General features: G+C 34.4%; 1 protein-coding gene across 1 annotated transcript in view; it reads left to right on the plus strand.

Annotated features, from left to right (window-relative positions):
• The window catches only part of LOC140138241 (plancitoxin-1-like), a 50,100-nt gene extending 39,778 nt beyond the window's left edge, over positions 1 to 10,322 (plus strand). Inside the window, exon 8 of the mRNA XM_072160155.1 lies at positions 8,738 to 10,322. Within this exon, the coding sequence (XP_072016256.1) occupies positions 8,738 to 8,965 (228 nt within the window). The 3' untranslated portion in view covers positions 8,966 to 10,322. The remainder of the gene's footprint in view (positions 1 to 8,737) is intronic.
• The last annotated feature ends 13,465 nt before the right edge of the window (positions 10,323 to 23,787 follow it).

Below are 23,787 nucleotides of genomic sequence, written 5' to 3' on the forward strand. Positions count from 1 at the left end.
AATTCACCCCCTAATTTCATGCCCACGAGTCCTTGATAGAGGATTTCATGGCATGTTCATGCCAAATACAAAACAAAAGATTTAGAATGTCTTGCCATGTTCATGCCAAGAACATGCCATGTTCATGGCATGATTTGCATAGCAACCAGTAGCGAATTTTGGGAATACCCATGAATTTTTTTTTTGCCTGGGAGGCCTACGCGCGGTAGCCAACATTAAATGCGTCCATACCATGCGCCGCAATGCGCGTGAAACCATGGTGCCGTGTACGCGCTAGTGCGTGACTCGCCACTTACCGCGCGTGTTGGACACCGTTTACATTTGATGCGTATAATTGGCCGCTGAGACACAATGAGAGAGTTATCATGGGGACTTAAGTTGAGATTGCCCGAGTACCGACTGTGTAGTACAGTGGTAAAGCTCTGGACTGGTAATCCAGTGACCGGGGTTCAATCCCCGCTGAGTCCTGATTTTTCTCTCTCAATATTTTCATATGCCAGTTTGCTCGAGCCCCAATCACGTCATTTAAATTATAATTTCTCGGGCTTGCATCGTTTATTTCCGATCCTCGCATATATTAATTTGTGTTTCGCATTGTCTTACCCCCTGCCAGGGTGAAGCATATAGGCCGACTCCTTCTTCACTATTTTATATATAATTGGCCGCTGAGACACAATGAGAGAGTTATCATGGGGACTTAAGTTGAGATTGCCCGAGTACCGACTGTGAACTCAGGTAGTACAGTGGTAAAGCTCTGGACCGGTAATCCAGCGACCGGGGTTCAATCCCGCTGAGTCCTGATTTTTCTCTCTCAATATTTTCATATGCCAGTTTGCTCGAGCCCCAATCACGTCATTTAAATTATAATTTCTCGGCTTGCATCGTTTATTTCCGATCCTCGCATATATTAATTTGTGTTTCGCATTGTCTTACGCCCTGCCAGGGTGAAGCATATAGGCCGCCTCCTTCTTCATTATTTTATATATAATTGGCCGCTGAGACACAATGAGAGAGTACCGACTGTGAACTCAGGTAGTACAGTGGTAAAGCTCTGGACCGGTAATCCAGCGACCGGGGTTCAATCCCCGCTGAGTCCTGATTTTTTCTCTCTCAATATTTTCATATGCCAGTTTGCTCGAGCCCCAATCACGTCATTAAATTATAATTTCTCGGGCTTGCATCGTTTATTTCCGATCCTCGCATATATTAATTTGTGTTTTGCATTGTCTTACGCCCTGCCAGGGTGAAGCATATAGGCCGCCTCCTTCTTCATTATTTAAATTTTAATTTTGCTATTCTTTATTCAAAATGTTGAAATAATATTAGTAATAACTGACGGGAAGGTTTGATGTTCATTTGAAGATGAAATAATAATATAAGGTAAAGTGAAAGAAACCCCACTAGTTAATTTGGCCATTTAACATGCATTTCTATGGGAGGACATATTATCATAATTTTTAAATTATGATAATGTCGAACTTTCCTCTGTTGACCTACAAAACAACAAATTTGGCCGATTCCATTTAGGTGCAAGTTGGGACGTGTGTACTGCTATACCTTGTTTAGGACTTTCAAAAGAAGTACCTACATGTGCAACCATTACTCTTTCAAAATAGCCCGCCAAAGTCATGCGAGGTCGTGCACTTATATTGGTTTGAATGAGGAATACTACGGGAACCAGCGCCTTTTGTTAGAAGTCACACATAGATGCCTTGCATGTGACGTATCATCCCGTAAATATGGCGGACTACTCAAATGCATTCAACAAAAGCATGATTGAAATCTACCGTGACAGTTCGTCTCACACACATAACCCTGCACTGCGATCAAATAGGTTGATGACAACATTTGATTGAATGGACTGCACTCCGCCATAACCCCAGACAAACGAGAACCTAGACCAATGACTTTGACTCGCGTAGTGAAGCCGACACTGCTTAGCAACGAATTTGACAAGGACGCATACCCGGACGCAAACAAGCAGACATGTTCGCGTCTATGGAACATGTTACATTTGACGCGGCGCAGTAATCACGCAAACGAGCGCGTCAAACATGTATGCGATATTTCTCCGCGCCTAGTAACCCCGTCAATCCGTCAATATCATAGACATACCACCTAGACCTATTACTGCCCATCCTTTACCACAGCGGGGGGTGAAGCCCCGTATCCAATTGTTGAAGCAGCCGATCAACTTGAACATCTGTCATTTGGGGTAGTTGTAAATTTAGTAACGTATCGAAACGTATGGAAATGGATGGAAAAGGATGGAAATGGATGGGAAAAGGATAGGAATGGATCGAAAAGGATGAAAATGGGTCGGAATGAATCAAAATATGACTCAAATATCTCGAAATGAGTACAATAAGAGCTAAAATTCGTCAAAATGTGTTTCACCCGTCGGTCAAAATGCTCAAATCACAGGACAGTGTGGCCAAGCCGTCACAGCAGCATGAAACCACAGATACTATGATAACATTCCAATATCTGTGATGAAACATTGGCAGATCTCAATAGGTCAAGGCCATAATGTAATATTACCACATAATACAAATTTTCAACATAATTTGTGTAATCAAATGTTCATGGCATCATACATACACCAGTTGCAAACTTTTCAAGATAATTATTGAAATATAAATCTTTTAAAATCCTTTTTTGAAGTAGTTCATCAGCTATTATAAAGTACTATAAATAGAAAGTAACAATCCTGGAGAAGAACTGCATCATACAAAAGTTTGGTGAAAATTGTCTTGATAAAAATTGTTTATTTTTCCACAATTCATTCACCAAATTGGTCTATAGATATGATATCTAAATCATATTAAATCAAATTCTAGAATTTTATGCTCAGATTAAGTTTAAACACATTTTAAGGTCTATTTGACAGGGGAATTGAAAACTCATACTAGCGATATCCTCCTACATGCAGGAATAGGCCTATAAAAATGTATATAAATCAAAAGTTAAAGCCATAAATGTACGATCTTTTAATTTGGTCATTTTTTTTCCAAACCTGATTTTTTGGCATTTAATTTTTGTAATGCTTGTCAAGTCATATGTCTCAACTTACACCTAATTGAAATCATGGAGTTTTTATTTAATGCTAATAAATAATGTCATTGAGAAAAATAAAGTACAACTATTTATTTAATTAATTAATATCTTTTAATATTAATCTAAAATTAAAGAAGAATTGTGCTTTCTTTCTTTCTTTCTTTCTTGCGTTAATTGATTAATTAAAAGAAAATCGAGGCCTAATTGTTCTTTCTTCCTTCCATTACCATGATTACTAGTATTTGAATTTTATTTGCATGAAAAGAAAAAGCAAGAAAGAAAGAAATGCAAAAATAGGGAAGACAGGAAAACAAATGAAGACACATGATAAGAAAACACATTTTGATGAATTTTAGCTCTTATTGTACTCATTTCGAGATGTTCGAGTCATATTTTGATTCATTCCGACCCATTTTCATCCTTTTCGATCCGTTCCTATCCTTTTCCCATCCATTTCCACCCATTTCCATCCTTTTCCATCCATTTCCATACGTTTCGATACATTACTAAATTTACAACTACCCCTGTCATTTGCACCCGATTGCATAGTTATTCATGAGATAACAAATGAAAATATGCACCAAGTCCAAATGAGTGCGCCCAGTACCTTCATTCTGTAGTAGATCATTACAGTTCAAAATACCCGCAGACTAAATTCATCACATCACTTGGAATATCAAGAACTGACAACCAAGAATTAAACACCGCCACCGAGATAGTTAACGCGATCCTGAAGGGTCTCATTAATTCAACTGGGAACGATAATACTACATTCTGTGACCACGGTAACTTCTCCAGAAATGGTATCCCCCATCGTCACTTATTTGGTACTGATGGATATCACCTTTCAAATGAAGGTACAAAAATGTTCTCAAGCAACCTAAGGTGTAAGATACAAAAGGTATTAAACCTCCACTCAAGATATTGGAGTAAAACACAGATACAAGGGTAATTTAAAATTAAGATTTCATCATGTCTCTATTTTCTAGATCGTCGCTCAAAATAGGTGCATGGAACATCGACGGTCTTTTTTCAAGGATCGCTAATGTTCGCACATCTAAGTTAGGTTTCAATCCAGTTCGAAGATTACTTGAAAGTTTAGATATTTTTTGCTTAACTGAGACACACTGCGAGATTTCTGACATAATTGATCTTGATGGATATCACATCGAACAAAATCATAGGCCTCGTTCATTAAAAGCCCTCATGCTTTTGGGGGCCTTGCTGTCGGTGTCCGTCTCAGTTTAGTTAAAGGAATTAAATTCCTCAAACCTTCTCATTCAGAGTTTATGTGGTTTAAATTATGTAAGAAATTTTTTGGTATTCAAAATGATATTTATATTTGCAACATCTACATTAGTCCTACGGGCTCAAGTTATAATTTACGTAGTGATGACATTTTCACATTAATTGAAAAAGACATCACTAATTTTTCTAAACATGGCAATTGCGTTCTAATGGGTGACTTTAACGCTAGAACTAGTGTTGAACCTGATTTTGTAGAAAATGATACTTGTAAATATTTAAACGTTCATTCCGATTATACGATCGATACACCTATCTGTAGAAGAAATTTGGATACCAAAATGATCGACACACATGGTAAACTTCTTTTAGACATGTGTAAAGGTAGTGGTCTTCGAATTGTAAATGGTCGTAAACTCGGAGATTTATGTGGCAACTATACATGTTATAATCACTGGGGTAACCCTAGCTTAATTGATTACTTGTTATGCCATACTGATCTTTTCAACGATATTGAATATTTCAAAGTCCATGAACTGATTCCTTATTCCATCCATTGCATGATCTCATGCACCTTAAAAACAGGCTGGTGCGAGTATAAAACCATTTTTGCTAATGATGACACTTGCATACTTAATGATCCCCTGATCACTTTATCTGGTCTATTACATCAGGTAAACAATGGCGCTGGGCTTTGAAACAGCCTGATATAAAGTCAAAATTGACCGTTTTATTTGGAACAATCATCCAACACGGAAAACGGGACGGAAAACTCAGTTGAGAATTGTATTGATGATTTTTATGATTTACTTGAGTGTGTCGGAACTAAAGCGGGTTTAAAGAAGAAGAGTAGGCCTACTACCCGCAAAAAACGTTCCAAAAATAAGTGGTATGATCAAGATTGTAAATCTATGTATCGTAAAATCAAATCGATATCTCGCTCTATTAAACGTCAGCCACATAATCTTTTTTAGTGCATGATTACCGTAAATTATGTAAACAATATAAGAAACTTTTGAACTCTAAAAGACGCTTTTTAGAGATAACATTTTTCGGACGCTTGACAAATTAGAAACTAATGATCCGCAGGGATTTTGGAAAGTTTATGAAGGTTTATGCACTACCAAAAAGTCTTCATCCCAGAATCCTATCACACCTAAACAGTGGTGGGAACACTTTCTGACTCTCATGAATAGAAATGTTTCTCATAATGATACACTATTTGAAGATTATATAAATAATTTTGTGTCAAATTTTAATGAAAATGATGTAAATAATATTGATTCTATTATTACTAATGATGTAAATAACATTAATGCTATTATTACCATCAACGAAGTCAAAGAAGCAATCTCAACTCTAAAAAAAGGAAAGGCAGTAGGAGTTGACGGTATTTATAACGAAATGTTAAAAGAGGGTATATCAGATTTTGCACCATCTTTAACCTGTCTTTTTAATTCAATTTTTAGGCAGGGAATTTTTCCCTCTTCCTGGAGACTTAGCACAGTAACAGTACTTCACAAAAAAGGCGACAAAAATCAGCCAAAAAATTACAGAGGAATCGCTGTATCGAGTAATTTATGTAAATTATTTTGTTTAGTGTTATATAACCGTTTAAATGTCTTTTGTGATAAGGAAACTATAATTCCACATAATCAAATTGGTTTTAGAAAGGGCTCTCGAACCAGTGACCACATTTTAGTTCTCAAAACACTTATTAATAAATATATTCATCGTGCTAGTAAATCTTATTTATATGTATGTTTTATTGATTTTTCTGCCGCCTTTGATACCATCTGGCGAAATGCTCTTTTATATAAATTAAGCCAAACGGGTATTGGCGGCAACTTTTTTCAAATAATTAAGAACATGTATACATCTGTTTCTTTCGCTGTAAAATGTGACAACAAACTTACTGATGCGTTTAACACCACAGTCGGCGTGAAACAAGGCTGTGTCCTTAGCCAATTTTCTTCAATATTTTTCTTAGCGATCTTCCAAAAATATTTGATGCTAATTGCGCTCCAGTGAGTCTTAACAACTCACCTCTCAGTTGTCTCATGTATGCTGATGATCTAATCATTTTATCTGAAAGTGCAAATGGCCTTCAACATGCCCTTGATAAATTGCACAATTATTGCAGAAAGTGGAAACTGTTAGTTAACATTGACAAATCAAATGTCATGATATTCAATAAAGGTGGTCATGTTTTGAAAGGTTGTAAATTTAATTATGGTAATTGTAACATCAACATAACTAATGAATATTGCTATTTGGGTATCATTTTTTGTACCATCTGGTTCATTTACAAAAGCAATGATTAGACTTAAAGACAAAGCAATGAAAGCATATTATAAAATTAGGGATAATTTTATAAGTGACTCCTACAAATGTAGCATGAAATTATTTCAGACCCTCATCCAACCAATCCTTAGCTATGGATGTGAGGTTTGGGCACCATATTTGTTAAACAAACTGAACGACTCAAACTTTCTTACAACATGTGATAAACTTCCAAGTGAATCTATTCACATTAAGGTTTGCAAAATTATACTCGAGTCCATAAAAATCCACTAACAATGCAGTAAGAGGCGAATTAGGTAGTTTTCCACTGCTCACAACTATGCTTTCTTTATCTGTAAAATACTGGTGGAAGCTAAACGAAAAATGTATGAATGGTAATGATTCTCTTGTAATTCAAGCACTTGTAGATAACAGAAAGTTAGTGTGTACTAATAATTTCACATGGTCGACAGGTATAAAAAATATATTTAGCCTTATCAATAGGATTGACATTTGGGATAAACCAAATACGATCACCGCTTCCAATTTTAATGAAATTATTGTATCTAAACTTCAAATCGTCTATAACAATCTTTGGGTTAATCATATTAATAATTTTAGTCCTAAACTCAGAACATATTGTACATTCAAAAATTCTTTCAGTACAGAAAATTATGTTATTATCGCTAAAAGATCTTCCAGGGCTGCATTCTGTAAATTAAGAATAAGCGCACATAATCTCATGATCGAAAAGGGGCGCCACTTCTCTCCAAAAATTAATCCAGAGAATAGAATTTGTACACTTTGTAATTTAAATAAGGTGGAGGATGAATTTCATTTTGTAATGATATGTCCTTTCTATACCAACCCGCGCCAAGATTTATTATCTACAATACATGAAATGTATGATATAGATGGTATGGTAGACACTGACATTTTCAAACTTATAATGAGTGCAAGTGATTTTGACAGTATTACTCCAATAACCAAATTCGTCAAATCAGCTTTTGATTCACGAACGAACATGGACTTATAGATAATAACAAAGTTCCCATTTGGGCTTAGAGCAGCGACCCCCTGTCATATTTTCATTCTATAGGCTCAATGTAACGTGGACTTGAGCGCCACTATTAATATTGTCTATTATTATTAAGACTAATTTATATTTCTTCTATAATTGTAAATATTTGTACTTGTAACTTTAATATTGCAATTTCAATTGTAAATATTTGTATTTGTAAATATTAACTATACCAGTTTGTTTGGTGAATGTTAATAAAATATATTGATATTGATATTGACGGATTGACGGGGTTACTAGGCGCGGAGAAATATTGCATACATGTTTGACGCGCTCGTTTGCGTGATTACTGCGCCGTTAACGCCGCGTCAAATGCAACATGTTCTATAGACGCGAAATGTCTACTTGTTTGCGTCCGGGTATGCGTCCTTGTCAAATTCGTTGCTAAGCAGTGTCGGCTTCACTACGCGAGTCAAAGTCATTGGTCTAGGTTCTCGTTTGTCTGGGGTCAATATCACCTTGGATACGGGGCTTCACCTCCCGCTGTGGTAAAGGATGGGCAGTAATAGGTCTAGGTGGTATGTCTATGGCCATAACTACGGAGAAGGACACCGGCCCAAATCCTTTGAGCCAATCGATAATTTCATGCCTCTATTAGTGAAGTGGATACATGAGCTTGGAGATTGAGGGCAGCGTATACATAAGTTAATGGGGATGTTTCGTTGTGACCCTTGGTCCACTTTACCCCGGTCTCCCCTACTACATATCACCTGCGAATTGCCCGTACCTTAGGCTGCGATCACATAGAAGTATACGGTATTCGGTATTCGCTATGATACCTTAACGCTCATTCGATCAGGCTGAGTTCACATATGATATGAGTATACTATGTGAACTCAGCCTGATCGAATGAGCGTTAATCGTATTACCGAATACCGTATACCGTATACTTCTATGTGATCGCAGCCTTACGGAGGTCAGAATTTTATTTAAATGAGAACGAGTGAAGTAGTATTCGATAGAGTCTACACCGTTAAATTGTAATGGTTAGGTCTACCGTATAATGAGTAATACGGTCCCTACGTATCTCCGGCCATCATATTCATGTTCTATTTGTATTGTTTCTTACAGAAAGCTCAGTTTGAGAGAGCTGGTGGCACCGTATGTATAATTGAAAATGAAAATGTATGGAGAGCATTTCGTTCAGCTGTTCGTGCAGTTAAACTCCCTGAACAGGACTGCCCTTATGGAACAGGGGGAAAGCGCCCTCATGGAGCACTGTTGGATGGAGCCCAAAAGAGTGGTGTAGATATTATGCTTTTGTTTATATCCATCATGGCAATAACTTTACTGTGGTAAACTCCCTGCAAAGTTATATGCAAGCCCAACAAATAAATTAAGTTTCTGTGACTGTATCAAAGAGATTTATTAGACCCAAAGAGAACCGACTCCGCCATGTTTGCGTGTCACGCATGGATGTTATTCGCTGTCGAAGTCATGAATACAATTTTTGAATAGATCGCCCTGCACTACAAGCAGATTGCACCCATCACCTGTGTATGTCTGCAATCATAGATTGAATACAATAGCGCTCTTTTCAAAGATACTAATCTTACAGGTGCGAGTGATCAGCATTTTTTTTTCTATAGACGTTGTACGTTGTAGTGCAGGGCGATATATTCACAAATTGTATTCATCTATTGCTATGGTAGTTAATCATGTTACATCATCACTTCGACGGCGAATTTCATCCAGTGTATAGTCGTGGTTCACACGGTCGGATATAAGTCACTTATTACCGGTAATCGTGTTCACACGGTCGGACATAAGTCACTTATTACCGGTAACAAGTGGCTTATTACCGTAATAAGTGACTTATTACCGTAAAATATACGTCTAGCCCTCTTCTTTTGTTCCATTATCTATTGTATTTCTTTTGTTCAAAGTCTGGTCAACTGTCGATTATATCAAGTAATGTGGACAGGTCAAGATAATCTGGACGTAGGTCAAGATAATCTTGGTCAGGTCAAGATAATCTTGGTCAGGTCAATAAATTTTGAACAGGAGAAGTACATGTTCATATTTTGAAACACTGGCCACATTATTTGACTTTTTGGACATTTCAACAAACTTAAAATGCATCAAAGTTTAATATATTTTACACGATCAGCAAGTTTATGCATATTAGATTTAAATGTGTGTATTGAATGACACCAAGAACACCTTTATTGAATAATGCAAATTAGTTTGTATTATGTCTCTTAATTAGGACGAGGATGTCAATCTACCTTTGTCCCCCCTCTCCCAACTAACGCATATTCCGACAAAGTAGGTAACAAAACAAGAGCCATGAGGTCTTACAAATTAAGTTCAACCAAGGATATTTTGCACCTAAAATGCAGTACATTACAGGCCACAAGACTAGATGTAGAAAAACTACAACAATCTGCGGCCTAACCCCAACCAAAATAGGTCGAGGAGGGTACCCAGGAATATGCGTTGATTTGGTTCAGGACATTTGTTCTATAAGTATATTAAAGACAAATATAAATTCTATGGTGTTAAATGAGTTACCGTCATGTCTAGGTAAAACACACCCACTTTGGTAATTTGACCTTTGAACTATTTATATATTCATTATTAATATTACGAAAGATATGTATAACGAATTAATAAGGCTATCGTACGGTGTACCATCTCCGCCAATTTCCTTTTTTAATTTCCCCTTTTTTTATTTCCCCTTTTTCTTTAATTTCCCTTTTTTTTAATTTCCCTCTTTTTTAATTTCCCTTTTTTAATTTCCTTTTTTAATTTCCCCTTTTTAATTTCCCCCTTTTTTTTTAATTTCCTTTTTTTAATTTCCTTTTTTTAATTTCCTTTTTTTAATTTCCCTTTTTTTAATTTCCTTTTTTTAATTTCCCCCTTTTTTAAATTTCCCCCTCTTTTTTTAATTTCCCTTTTTTAATTTCCCCTTTTTTTAATTTCCCTTTTTTTAATTTTCCTTTTTTTAAATTTCCCCTTTTTCTTTTTTAAATTTCCCCTTTTTTTTTCAAAAAGCAGAATCTCGGTCGAGTTACAAATAGATTTGCTGTATTATAGTAACTGGATACTAGAACTTGTCCAAGATTCTGCTTCCTGGGTAATCTACGTCGCAGCCATCAACATCAATGCCAATCACAATAGGGCCAAACATAATGCACGTCTAGAAACAGGCCGTGTCGACGACTACGACTAAAGTTGAATTTATACTCGATCGCCGAGCGATTAATGTGAAAAAGCGATTTGCAATCGCCGAATTTTGCGATGCATCGCCCGTCGCTTTTGCATTCAACTTATCACGGCGATAGCGATTGCAGACGGCAATTAAAATATTCTAAATGCCACAAAATACATTTTAAAACATCAGTTGCTGTCAATAATTATTGCTTTGAATTAATTCATCATCAAAAGTTAAAAATCGAGAAAGGTAAATTAATTAGCAAAATAATAGATCCAGTTGGTTGTATATGATTGGTTGACGCATTCACGTGTCAAGCGATATCGCTGGGAAGTTGAGATTTCTTCAACTTGCAAAAGCGACGTCGTTTTTGCCTCCGCGATTTGAATCGATTGATCGGCTTGACGCTCTGGAAATGTAAGTAAACATTGAGCATGCGTGAAAATCGCTTTTCTGCAAAAGCGATTGAGTATAAATTCAGCTTTAGACGCCTTTATGTTGGCTTCATACTAACATGCCGCTTGCTGCTGACCGCCATAACGCATGCGCATTGCAGCCAAATGGATATAATTTAGGCTAATGATTGGCTGATACTTCGTACTGATTACCGCAGCGGTCAGTCCCGGCGCGGCAGCGGCTTGAAAGCTGATCAGCTGGAGCGTTCGATAATAAATAAATACATAAACAAACAAATAAATGAACAAACAAATAAATAAATAGATACATAAATATAGGCCTATGGCCTATAAATTAAGTAAATTAATAAATTAATTAATTACTAAATAAATAAATAAATAAATAAATAGATAAAATAATTAAATAAATGCATAAATAAGCAAACAGTTGTTATCAATTAATTTATTAAATGAAAACGATTAAATAAAGAAATAAATATAAATAAAATAAATCATTAATTGGTCAATAAATTAATAAATAAAATAATTCATTGATTGATAAATAAATACATAAACAAACAAATAAATAAATAAATAAACAAATAAATAAATAGATACATAAATATAGGCCTAGGCCCTATTAAGTAAATTAATAAATTAGGCCTAATAAATAAATATATTAATAAATTAATTAAATAAAAATAAAGCAAGCCGTATTCATTCCAATGTAAAGCGCCCGCTTAACAATAACATTTTGGATGGGCGCTTATTTTTTACCTGGTTTACCAAATTTTTCGTGAGGGGCTTTTATTAGAGACAAATTTACGTATGTTATAAAAGGGTCCTGACACGTTCTAGTAGCTTTTCTGATGTTGAAAATGCATTGCAAGTTTACACAGGATGTGCAGTCCTCCAGCTACATGTATTTCACTGTATCAACGTCAAAGTGAAAATACCCTGGGTGGGCGCTTTATACTGGGGCATGGGCGCTTATTGGAATGAATACGGTTGTTATCAATTAATTTATTAAATGAAAACGATTAAATAAAGAAATAAATATAAATAAAATAAATCATTAATTGATCAATAAATTAATAAATAAAAGAATTCATTGATTGATAAATAAACACATAAATAAGCAAATAATCAATTACCGGTAATTGTTAAATAAATACATAAACAAACAAATAAATCAAGGCAGAGAATTTTATTTCAATTTTATATACGCCAAAATATTTTCTGAATTTAGTCAAAATTAACACTCTATTGATGGTAAAAAATTTATGTAAATTTTACGTAGGTCCTAGACTATGCCATAGTCGATTTTTGATAAATAAAACATGTTATTAATCATGATGAAAGCATTCAGTTGAACTCGAAATTATACTGATATTTATTACATCAAAATACTAGTATAAAATGGTTATGAAAAAGTTTATATAATTATAATAGTGACAGTAAAGGTAAAGTAAAGTATACATCGCTCATTCTACAAAATCCGGTGCCAATCCACTAAAAAAAATGAAAAAATAAAAGTTGTTCAAAAAGACCTGCTTTTTGTGTTTTTTAAGAGTAAATGTATCACTACTTTCAGGTGTAAAAAATTGCCAACACCACTTGCATATTTTTCTTTCAGGAAGTCATGATGTTTTTTAACACTAAAACTCAATGTAATGTGAGCTACGTTACCGACTACAAAATGGGCTGGTTTTACTCAATCCAAAGTCATAAAAAGCAAACTAAAGATCACTTGAGTGAAATGTAAAACAGATTTCACCATTTCATAGAAGTTTTGAAGATGCGTAAAAGAGTGTGTAACGTAGCTCACAGTAACGTAGTTCACTGGTTTTTAATGTTTTTAATGTGGTTTGAGAACGTTAGAACGTTATGTCGGTTAATTCTAATATAAATGGGGTTCGACCACTGGTAGCTTTCACATATTATTAGGAAGTACATGTAATACAAGTGCATACTATAGAATCCTGGTAACGTAGCTCACCAATCTTAACATGGTCGGTCGAAATTTCAATGTTTACAACATTTCTATGCCAAAAATGCTACAGCATCACGATTTTACTGTGATTTTTAAAACCTATGAGTGTTTCCTTTCAAAACTGCAAATTACATTGATACCTCTGTTTTACTTCTTTCCAATAACGTGTGTTAAAAATGGGTAACGTAGCTCACAGCGTTTTGGTGGAAAGTGCAATTTATTTTAGAATTACACAAAGACGTTTTAATCACTAAAAAATGATGTTGATAAACAATATGATGGTGGGTTATCCAATTAAAAAACAACACATATGTAAAGAAATCGCATTTATTCAAAGAAAATATTCAGGGTTAGATGTGACACTTGAGCAGTGGAAACGCATTTTTAGCGATTTTGAGCCTTTGCAAGGGTTAATCAGGCTGAAGAAAGCATTTAAAGTATGGAAAACTATATATGTCCGTGTAGATCTTGTTGAGTTCTACCAGAAAAAACAACATATTTGATGCCCTAAATGCTCGACAAATTTTTTGTGGACCAAAGAATGGAAAAAAGGCTATTGGCACCGGATTTTGTAGAATGAGCGGTATACTGCTTATTGTCTCACTGTGACCCGTACGAAACTCGGGGAGCTGATCCTGGCTGGTTATTTGTGGAATGTCTCGAGTTGTTGTTAAATGGTTTGTGTAATGAAGTAGGCCGTAGTGATCAGCGACAACCTGTAAATAAAAGTGTGCTGAGGCTTGTAGATCAACGTCTTCGTCTTGGCGTTGTGCTTGTGCGTAGAATATTATAAATCATTGCGCTTTAAAAAACCCTGAATTTGACACATGCATAATCTTGCACGTGTTATACACGTAGTTGATGTTGTGTACTAGCTTATAGCCCCCTCCCACCCCACCCCCGTCAAACAAAGTATACATGTTGGAAGGGACATAAGAGCACATGTCAACCACCGTTCACTTCTTTCAGTAGATAACATGCAGGGCCGGATTTACCATATGGGCCAGATGGGCCCGGGCCCAGGGCCCCCAAAATTGCCCTGTGCAGTGTGCATCTTCCATTTTAGCCGAAAAACACCATGTTTGGGGCTAAAATGAGGTACAAAAATTGCAAAGTTTGCACGCGAAACTGGCCTGGTATATAGCAAAATTCAGCTTCAATTTGGGCTAAAATAGTCTAAAATTGAATTTTTTCGCACGCTTCGCGCGCAAATGTTCTAAACTCAACCAATAAAGTATCGAAACGATTATAGATGGTCCGATATATCAAGAACAGAAATATATAGCAAAAACGTATTTAATGTATATAAAGCGCAGCTTTCTCCTGCGCATTTTGATACCTCTTTTGTTGCTCTACGATATAATTTGGTCGAGTTATGAGCGCTTGAGTGGCTTGAAGTCGGATTTTGAAAGTTGCACTTAGCTCCTATTCAAGCCAAATGCGTTCGGCGTGTACACACACGAATCCACCCCGTTATAGACAGTGATGGTGGGCACACCAAGTATTGAGATGTCAGCAGAAAGAGTTTATGAGAGAAGTCAGAGATAAGTAAAGGGTAGCAAGTATTGAAGTTGGAAGTCGAAGGAGTAAAATAAAGTAAATTTCATGGTTAAGTAAACAGAGCACATCGGTGTCCTTTGTCTTGATTTTATGTGTGTGTGTATGTTCGTACACGACGAACGTATTTGGCTTGAATAGGAGCTAAGTGCAACTTTCAAAATTCGACTTGAAGCCACTCAAGCGCCCGTAACTCGACCAAATGATATCGTAGAGCAACAAAAGAAGTTTCAAAATGCGCAGGAGAAAGCTGCGCTTTATATACATTAAATAAGTTTTTGCTATATATTTCAGTTCCCAATATATCTGACCATCTATAATCGTTTCGATACTTTATGGGTTGAGTTTAGTAATATCTAAAAACTTGGTCACTTAAGTGCACATGCCTTCCTCACGGTGCGATTGGGGCCTCCAAATTTTGGCCTGGCCCAGGGCCCCAAAAAAGGTAAATCCGGCCCTGATAACATGGACTAAGTGGAGAGGATGCATGAAAATAGACTAAGAGTCCCTACAGCGTTTTCGCGAATGGTTGTCTGAGAAAGTGAAAAATATCACAATTTATAAATTTCACTATGATGGTCATGGATCATATTTCAGCAGTACTTGGATCAATTATGATGATTTGGTATTAGATTATCTACAATCTGGTATGCAAACCATAATATAATTCCGTAACTTTTGGTACATCATTGCTTGAAACAAATTCATCAATAACTTCATATATTTAGAGCCCAACTTATAAGGGTTTGCCGTTTGTCGTGCTTTGTGACAAAGTTTTTGAAACGGTTAAGTTTGGTTTTATATCAAACAACTTCAGATAAATTCATCAGCTCATGATGAGATAAATACTGCAGTTGCTTGATATGTGATTAATCTTTACATTTTCTCATTACTTTTGCATTCAATTTTTGATTTTATAATTATCATGAAGGGAAATATTGATGCATGCATCTATTGTGGTGATCGATGCTTAGTAGTTCATTTTACTTTCTGAAAAAGTTAAAATTCAAACATTGGACAAGACATTGACGAGATATTTAAATGATATTTATAAGATATTTCTTTCATCTACTCAGACAACTTTGTGCAAACATTGTGATTCCCTTCATATTGATTGTGCCTATAAACATGATAAATATTCGCTGTGATGATGTAACTGGATTAACTACCATAGCAATAGGTTAAAACAATTTTTGAATATATCGCCCTGCACTACAAGTAGGTTGCACTCATCACCTGTGTATGTCTGCAATCATAGATTGAATACAATACCACTCTTTTCAAAGATACTAATCTTACAGGTGCGAGTGATCAGCGTGATATGAATATTCTATAGAATTACGATCCAGGTCTTTATCCCTGTTCTTTCACATCTATGGTTCAATGCAGAGGTACCGCGTGAACGTACTAGTGCAGTGCGATATATTAAAAAATTGTTTTAATATATTGCTATGGTAGTTAATCCTGTTACATCATCACATCAACGGCGAATACGACTGCTTTTCATGATAAGGTACAGTTCATCTCCGATTATATCCCGCTCCATGTTTCTGACAAGTGACATTGTGAAACAGTTGGACTTTTACACAAATGAAGAGTTCATAATGCGAAAGCCGAAACGCCATTTTTAAACTTTTTGCCGTAAGGCCACCAATAAATGCTAGCTGTTAATGCCAACTTAAAAAATCCAATGTATGTTTTTGAAACTATGATATATGATCATATAAAACTATGATGTATGATATAAAACAGCACATATTTTCTTATTGTGTTAGGCCTATATATATATATATATTTGACGAGTTATATTTGCCTATATCTCAAGTCGAGAAAAATGTATAATCGGTTTTTGCATATGAACTCTTCAGTTATGATTATGGTAATAAAAAAGTACAGTAAATAAATATTTGGGATATACATAATAGATCAAGATTAAATTGCTTACAACTTCTTTAGAATAATAATTATAACATATTGTAAGTTGTATTTTGACATGTTTTTGTGTAAATAGACTTGGTAGATTTTTGTGCAATTTCATAAATGTAACCATCACATCGAAACATAGTTGTCTCAATACTTTGTTTGTCTGAAGCCACCATTTAAAGAGAATAAAAAGAATTCATATGAAAATAATAACACAATTTTATGTGTCACATAAAATCAGTATTACACATAATGTGTGAGATTTCATTCTAAAGCGAAAAAAAAGCATAACTTCAACCAAAGAATACTTAGCTTTAACTTAGTTAAGAAATCTATATAAACAAAGTATATAGCCATGGATATTGCACAGCCAAATTGATATAAATTTAAACTTTCGAAGACAACTATTTTTTCGATGTAATGGGTTACAAATGCGCTTCAATTAAATAATATTATATTTGAATATAATGAACTAATGTCAGTAAGTTGGAATATCAAAAATTCTGCATTTTTATATAACAAATCTGTAATGTTGGGCTTTTCCTATTCTCACACTTAAAAGGGCATTTCGTGATCCACAGCATCATCCCCCCACTTTTCTCCAAAAAAGTTGAGATTTTTATATCACTGGAAACCTCTGGCTACATAATGTTTATGTACAAAAAAATTCTTGCAGATTAATTCGTTTACCAAAGATATCGTGAAATTTGAATTTCGTTCTGGTATACCAGAACGAAATTACAACAGTGCAATACACATAATCATGCATAACTCGCAAACGCAAAATCGGAATCAACTGAAAATTTGGGAATACGCTTTTTTCGTGGATATCTACTGACAAATGTCATAAAAAGAGGATGCTAGGATCACGAAATGCTCCTTTAATTATTGCTTCTGATGAAAATCAAATGGGTAACCAATAAGGTATAAATTTGAATGGAAACATTTTTGCCACTAACATTTAAAACCAACATAATGAAGTAAAACATTTATTTATATTTAGATATAATACATAAAAGTACTCAGATATTGTTCTTGTCTTGCTATATTTCTACAAAAAAATGATAATCATTATTGTAACTTATAGGCCTACATACCGTTTTCTTCAAGAAATGGCTATTGTAAGTATTTTATATTTTCTTACATCCAATGCTCTGAAGGAGATATTTTCCTTTCTGTAATTAAGGACCGTTCACAAACACTTGTAAGGGGGGGCTGATGCAAAAAGGGGGCCCTGAAATTTTTGACCCTCCTAAGTGGGGGGGCTGAAAAAATGGCCACAAATTTTTCTGGGAAAATTGAGTTTATATGCTTTTCTATGGGGTTGACCGATAATTTTCATGTCAAAAAGGGGGGGGGGGGGGCTGACATTTTCGAGGTCTGTAAAGGGGGGGGCCGAAAATGTTCGTGCATTTTTTGCATCAGCCCCCCTTACAAGTGTTTGTGAACGGTCCTTACTTTTAAAACCTTATTATCTCTTCAGTGTCATTATGAATGTGCATCTACGCGGAGGAAAAAACTGGAATTGAGCCACAAGTATACGCTTGAGTGGTCAAATGGATTAGATGCATGTGTGATGTGCCCGGATATGACTGAATTATTGACAAGTTAAGAGGCATTATCTGTTATTTTGGAGAATTTTTGTAAAATGTTTGCCACGGTCAAAAAATGGATTTCCTTTAAACTTTCATATTTGATGCACCTTGACCTGAAACAAACACACATGAAATAAATTTGGGGAAAATATCCCCGTTGCCATGGTAACAGCCAAATTTTCATTTTAGACCTATTTTCACAATTTTTGCATTTTTCAGCAGTCAAGTTGTCAAGTTTTGAAGCCAGTGTTACTAATATACACAATATATATATATACTGTTTTCATTATAAGGTATGAATAGGTCAAACCTTAGATGCCGCATTGAAAGTATAAAAATAATCACCAGATGTCAGGGTGGGTTATACCATTTATTTGAAATAGGGGTGTTTTTCAATTTTTTCAAAGTATGAAAATATACCAACTTTGTATAGCTCATAAACCATATGGTAGTGCTCCGATTTCAACATCGACCACAGCATGTTGAGATGATACATTGATCTTATGAAAAAGTTACATTTGAGCTTGGGGAAAACACATCTGTATATACAGTGTTGCCAGACATTTTCCTATTTTTCGAAATTCAACACAAATCTCACCTTAAGTTAAATGATGTGAAAATGAAACATCATTCTTTTAAGGAACATTTATTAGAAAGAGTTTTTATTCATATCAAATTTGATCAGTTATAATGGTCAGTGTTGTTCTAAACCACATGGGTGTTGCCATAATTGGGGCTTTATTGTGATTTGTGGATATTTTCAACTTTTTAAAAGTCATAAAAATGCCAAAATGCATTTCTATAATAAAGAAAGAAACATCGACCTCGTCATGTTGAGATGATACATTGGCCTTATGAAAAAGTTATTTTGATCGGGGGGTAAAACATCAGTTTATACAGTGTTGCCAGATATTTTCACATTTTTTCAAAATTCAACACAAGTCTCGCCGTAAGTTAAAAGATATGAAAATGAAACTTCACCTTCATATGGAACATATCTTTTTAGAAAGAAAGTTAATTTCATATTCAATTTGATCATCTGGGATGGTCAGTGTTATTCTGGCGTTTAATATGACAATATTTAGATATTTTCAGCTTTTCACAAGTCCTAAAAATAGTACACACCTTTAAAATTATTGTGGAATGAACGCAATATTAAGGTTAAAAATTAACCTAAGAACACTTAGTATGTGAATTTAAATTTTAAATTTGAGTTCGGAAAATATTTCCTTCTATACAGTATTGCCAGATATTATCACATAATTCAAAATTCAACGTATGTTGAGCTTTTTCAGCTTTTTTTTTTCAGCCTTTTCAGCTATTTTTCAGTCTTAAAAATGCCAAAATACAATGGCATGCATTCCTAAAATAAAGATGTGAAAATGAAACATCGACCTCATCATGTTGAGATGATACATCGGTCTTATGAACAATTTACATTTGAGCTTGGGGAAAAACATCTGTTTATACAGTGTTGCCAGATATTTTCCTATTTTTTCAAAATTCAGCACTAATTTCACCTTAGGTTGAAAATGAAAGTTTATTAGAAAGAAATTTACTTTCATATTAAATTTGATCAGTTGTATAAATGGTCAGTGTTGTTCCGAACCACATGGGTGTTGCCATAATTAGGGTTAAATAGCGAGATGTGGTTATTTTGAACTTAAAGTTTTAAAAATACCAAAATACCATGGTATGCATTCCTTTCACCATGTTGAAATGATACATATTTGGTCTTATGAAAAATGTACACTTAAGGTGGTATGAAAGGCAAAATCAAGTTGCTCTGATTGAGATTAAAATAGACTTGTTGCAGAGAAATATGCAAAAGTTTCATGTCAAAATCATATAAAATAAAAGTAGTATGAAGGTTTATTCATAAGATATAGGTATAATATTGGCAAACATGAATATTCATGAGCACATTATGCCAATTTTCCTCATTAACTTCATCAATATATTGGCAAAAACAATAGAATACAAAGAAACTAAAAACATGTATATCTTGACAACCGTATGTCCGATTTCTTTCAAACAAAAACTATTTTGCTCAGTGTATTTAGCTTAACCTATTAAATCTATTCAAATGGTTCTAAATTCAGTTTCTGTTTTCCAGAAGCATCGTTTCGAACCCCCTTAAGCTTGGGGAAAACATATGTTTATACAGTGTTGCCAGATATTTTCCTATTTTTTCGAAATTTAACACAAGTCTCACCTTAAGTTAAATGATGCGAAAATGAAACTTCACCTTCACAAGGGAGGTTTATTAAAATGAAATTTACGTTCATATTAAATTTGATCAGTTGTATAAATGGTCAGTGTTGTTCCAAACCACATGGGTGTTGCCATAATTAGGGTTTAATAGTGAGATGTCGATATTTTTATAAGTAATACGGGTTCAAATAGTGACGTTTTCACATATTTTTTGTGGACCTGATACCTCATCAAACATATTGAAATGTGCGATATAATACAAATTTTATGCCAATGATTAAAAATTGATATTTTTGAAATTTAACAGATCTCAAAAGTAAATTGTATAAATCTAGTGATATGTACTTAAATTGTATGTAGCTGGAATGAAAAGCCGTCCATATGAAAATTTGACCTTTCGTATTGAAGATATAGATTTTTTCACCAAAACACCTAAGGTCTTTTGGGGAAAAATCTATATCTTCACTATGAAAGGTCAAATTTTTCAATTAACATTAATTAATTGATTAGTGGTCGGCTTTTCATCCCAGCTACATACACTTTAAGTACACATCATTAGATTTATTAAATTAACTGTAATATGTCAAAAAATAAAAAAAATCAATATGCATAATTTACCCTAAAATTTTTATTGTATCCCGAATTTTAAAAAAATCAAAATTATTTTATATCAGAAGGACATTCCTCGTATTCAAAATGCAATTTGATATGTCTGATGTGCTCTCAGGTCCGACAAAAATACTGTGCAAAGGTGGGTGACCAACCCCTTAAAATACAACACAGAAAACATCAAACATGTATACTTTAAAATATACATAAAAGCCATAATGTTTTTACCAATATACACATACTAGCTAGGCTAAAATAAATTAAAATAACATAAGATTGTTACATTGCAAAAAGATGCATATAAGAGTAAGATAATGTTTAAATTACGCCTACCCCATATTATATTAAAGCACACATCCCAACTATACTTGCAAAAAAGATGGGGAAGAAATGGGCAAAAAACTATATAGATCCAGCAAATGTCTCGAAAGATATGAGAATAGTCAAAGACAATAACGCACAGAACCTTTTCACAGCCAGACAAATTAATGTCCAGTTACCTTTCCCGAGAGGAGCTCGCAGGAGAGTCGAAAGTATGAAGAAGAAATGACCATTGAAATGTTGCATGATATTGTTGCTAATTTTCTGTCATTCAAGCATCCGCTGCTCATTGGTGACATGAATTTGTATGAGCTTGTAAAAAGGAAGCAACTAAAATTAAGCTTTCCAGACTGAAGGAGATTTATATGAACACTTTTGCAGATACTTGTAGGGTTAAAGCAAAATAAAAAATCACCAAATGTTGATAAAAGTTGTCTGAGGAAATATCCGTTTCAAGTAGAAAAAGAGGACTACTGGGCACAGTATACCTATGACATGACTCCGGAGGGGTTCTCCTGGTTAAAGGTATACGGGGATGTGCCACGGTTTTGGAGGTACCTTAGCAATTTTGGTATGTCGATTGGTGGGTTTGCAGTGGAGACAATACACCAAATTGGGTGCATTAAGGCAAAAGTGCCCATAAAAGCGCCAAATTAGGACAAATTTGTGTGCTTTTTGGGTGTTTTTTGTGAAAAATTGGAATACTATAGCTGTAACTTTAATAAGGTGTCATTTTAAAATTGAAAATGTATCCACATTTCACTATTAACTCCATTTATAGTGGCATCATCCATGTGGTTTATTCATGGCAGCGATTTAAACAATATAAATCCTAAAGTGAGACATACGTTGAATTTTGAATATATGTGATAATAACTGGCAATACTGTATAGAAGGAAATATTTTCCGAACTCAAATGTAAAGTTTAAATTCACATACTAAGTGTTCTTAGGGTAATTTTTAACCTTAATATTGCATTCATTCCACAATAATTTTAAGGATGTGTACTATTTTTAAGACTTAAAAAAGCTGGAAATATCTAAATTGTCATATTAAACGCCAGCTATGGCAACACCCATATGGCTTAGAAATAACACTGACCATCCCAGATGATCAAATTGAATATGAAATTAACTTTATTTCTAAAAAGATATGTTCCGTATGAAGGTGAAGTTTCATTTTCATATCTTTTAACTTAGGGCGAGACTTGTGTTGAATTTTGAAAAAATAGGAAAATATCTGGCAACACTGTATAAACTGATGTTTTACCCCCAGCCCGATCAAAATAACTTTTTCATAAGGCCAATGTATCATCTCAACATGACGAGGTCGATGTTTCTTTCTTTATTATAGAAATGCAATTTGGTATTTTTATGACTTGTAAAAAGTTGAAAATATCCACACCTCACAATTAAACCCCAATTATGGCAACACCCATGTGGTTTATCTGGCAACACTGTATAAACTGATGTCTTACCCCGCCCCCAGATCAAAATAACTTTTTCATAAGGCCAATATATCATCTCAACATGACGAGGTCGATGTTTCTTTCTTTATTTCTGTATTTTTATGACTTGTAAAAAGTTGAAAATATCCACAAATCACAATTAAACCCTAATTATGGCATCACCCATGTGGTTTAGAACAACACTGACCATTATAACTGATCAAATTTGATATGAATAAAAACTCTCTTTCTAATAAATGTTCCTTTCTAATAAATGTTTCACATCATTTAACTTAAGGTGAGATTTGTGTTGAATTTCGAAAAAATAGGAAAATGTCTGGCAACACTGTATATACAGATGTGTTTTCCCCAAGCTCAAATGTAACTTTTTCATAAGACCAATGTATCATCTCAACATGCTGTGGTCGATGTTGAAATCGGAACACTACCATATGGTTTATGAGCTATACAAAGTTGGCATATTTTCATACTTTGAAAAAATTGAAAAACACCCCTATTTCAAATAAATGGTATAACCCACCCTGACATCTGGTGATTATTTTTATACTTTCATTGCGGCATCTAAGGTTTGACCTATTCATACCTTATAAAGAAAAAATCATATTTATATTGTGTATATTAGTAACACTGGCTTCAAAACTTGACAATTTGACTGCTGAAAAATGCAAAAATTGTGAAAATAGGCCTGAAATTGAAATTTGCCTGTTACCATGACAACGGGGATATTTTTCCGAAATTTATACCATGTGTGTTAGTTTGAGGTGAAGGTCCATCAAATATGAAAGTATAAAGAAAATCTATTTTTGACCGTGGCAATTATATTCTCAAAAATAACAGATAGTTCCTCTTAATAAGCGTATTGGCAAAGTGTTTCCAAATGTAAAAATTG

This window comes from Amphiura filiformis, chromosome 17 (genome assembly GCF_039555335.1).
Source record: "Amphiura filiformis chromosome 17, Afil_fr2py, whole genome shotgun sequence".
NCBI classification, from domain to species: Eukaryota; Metazoa; Echinodermata; class Ophiuroidea; order Amphilepidida; family Amphiuridae; genus Amphiura; species Amphiura filiformis.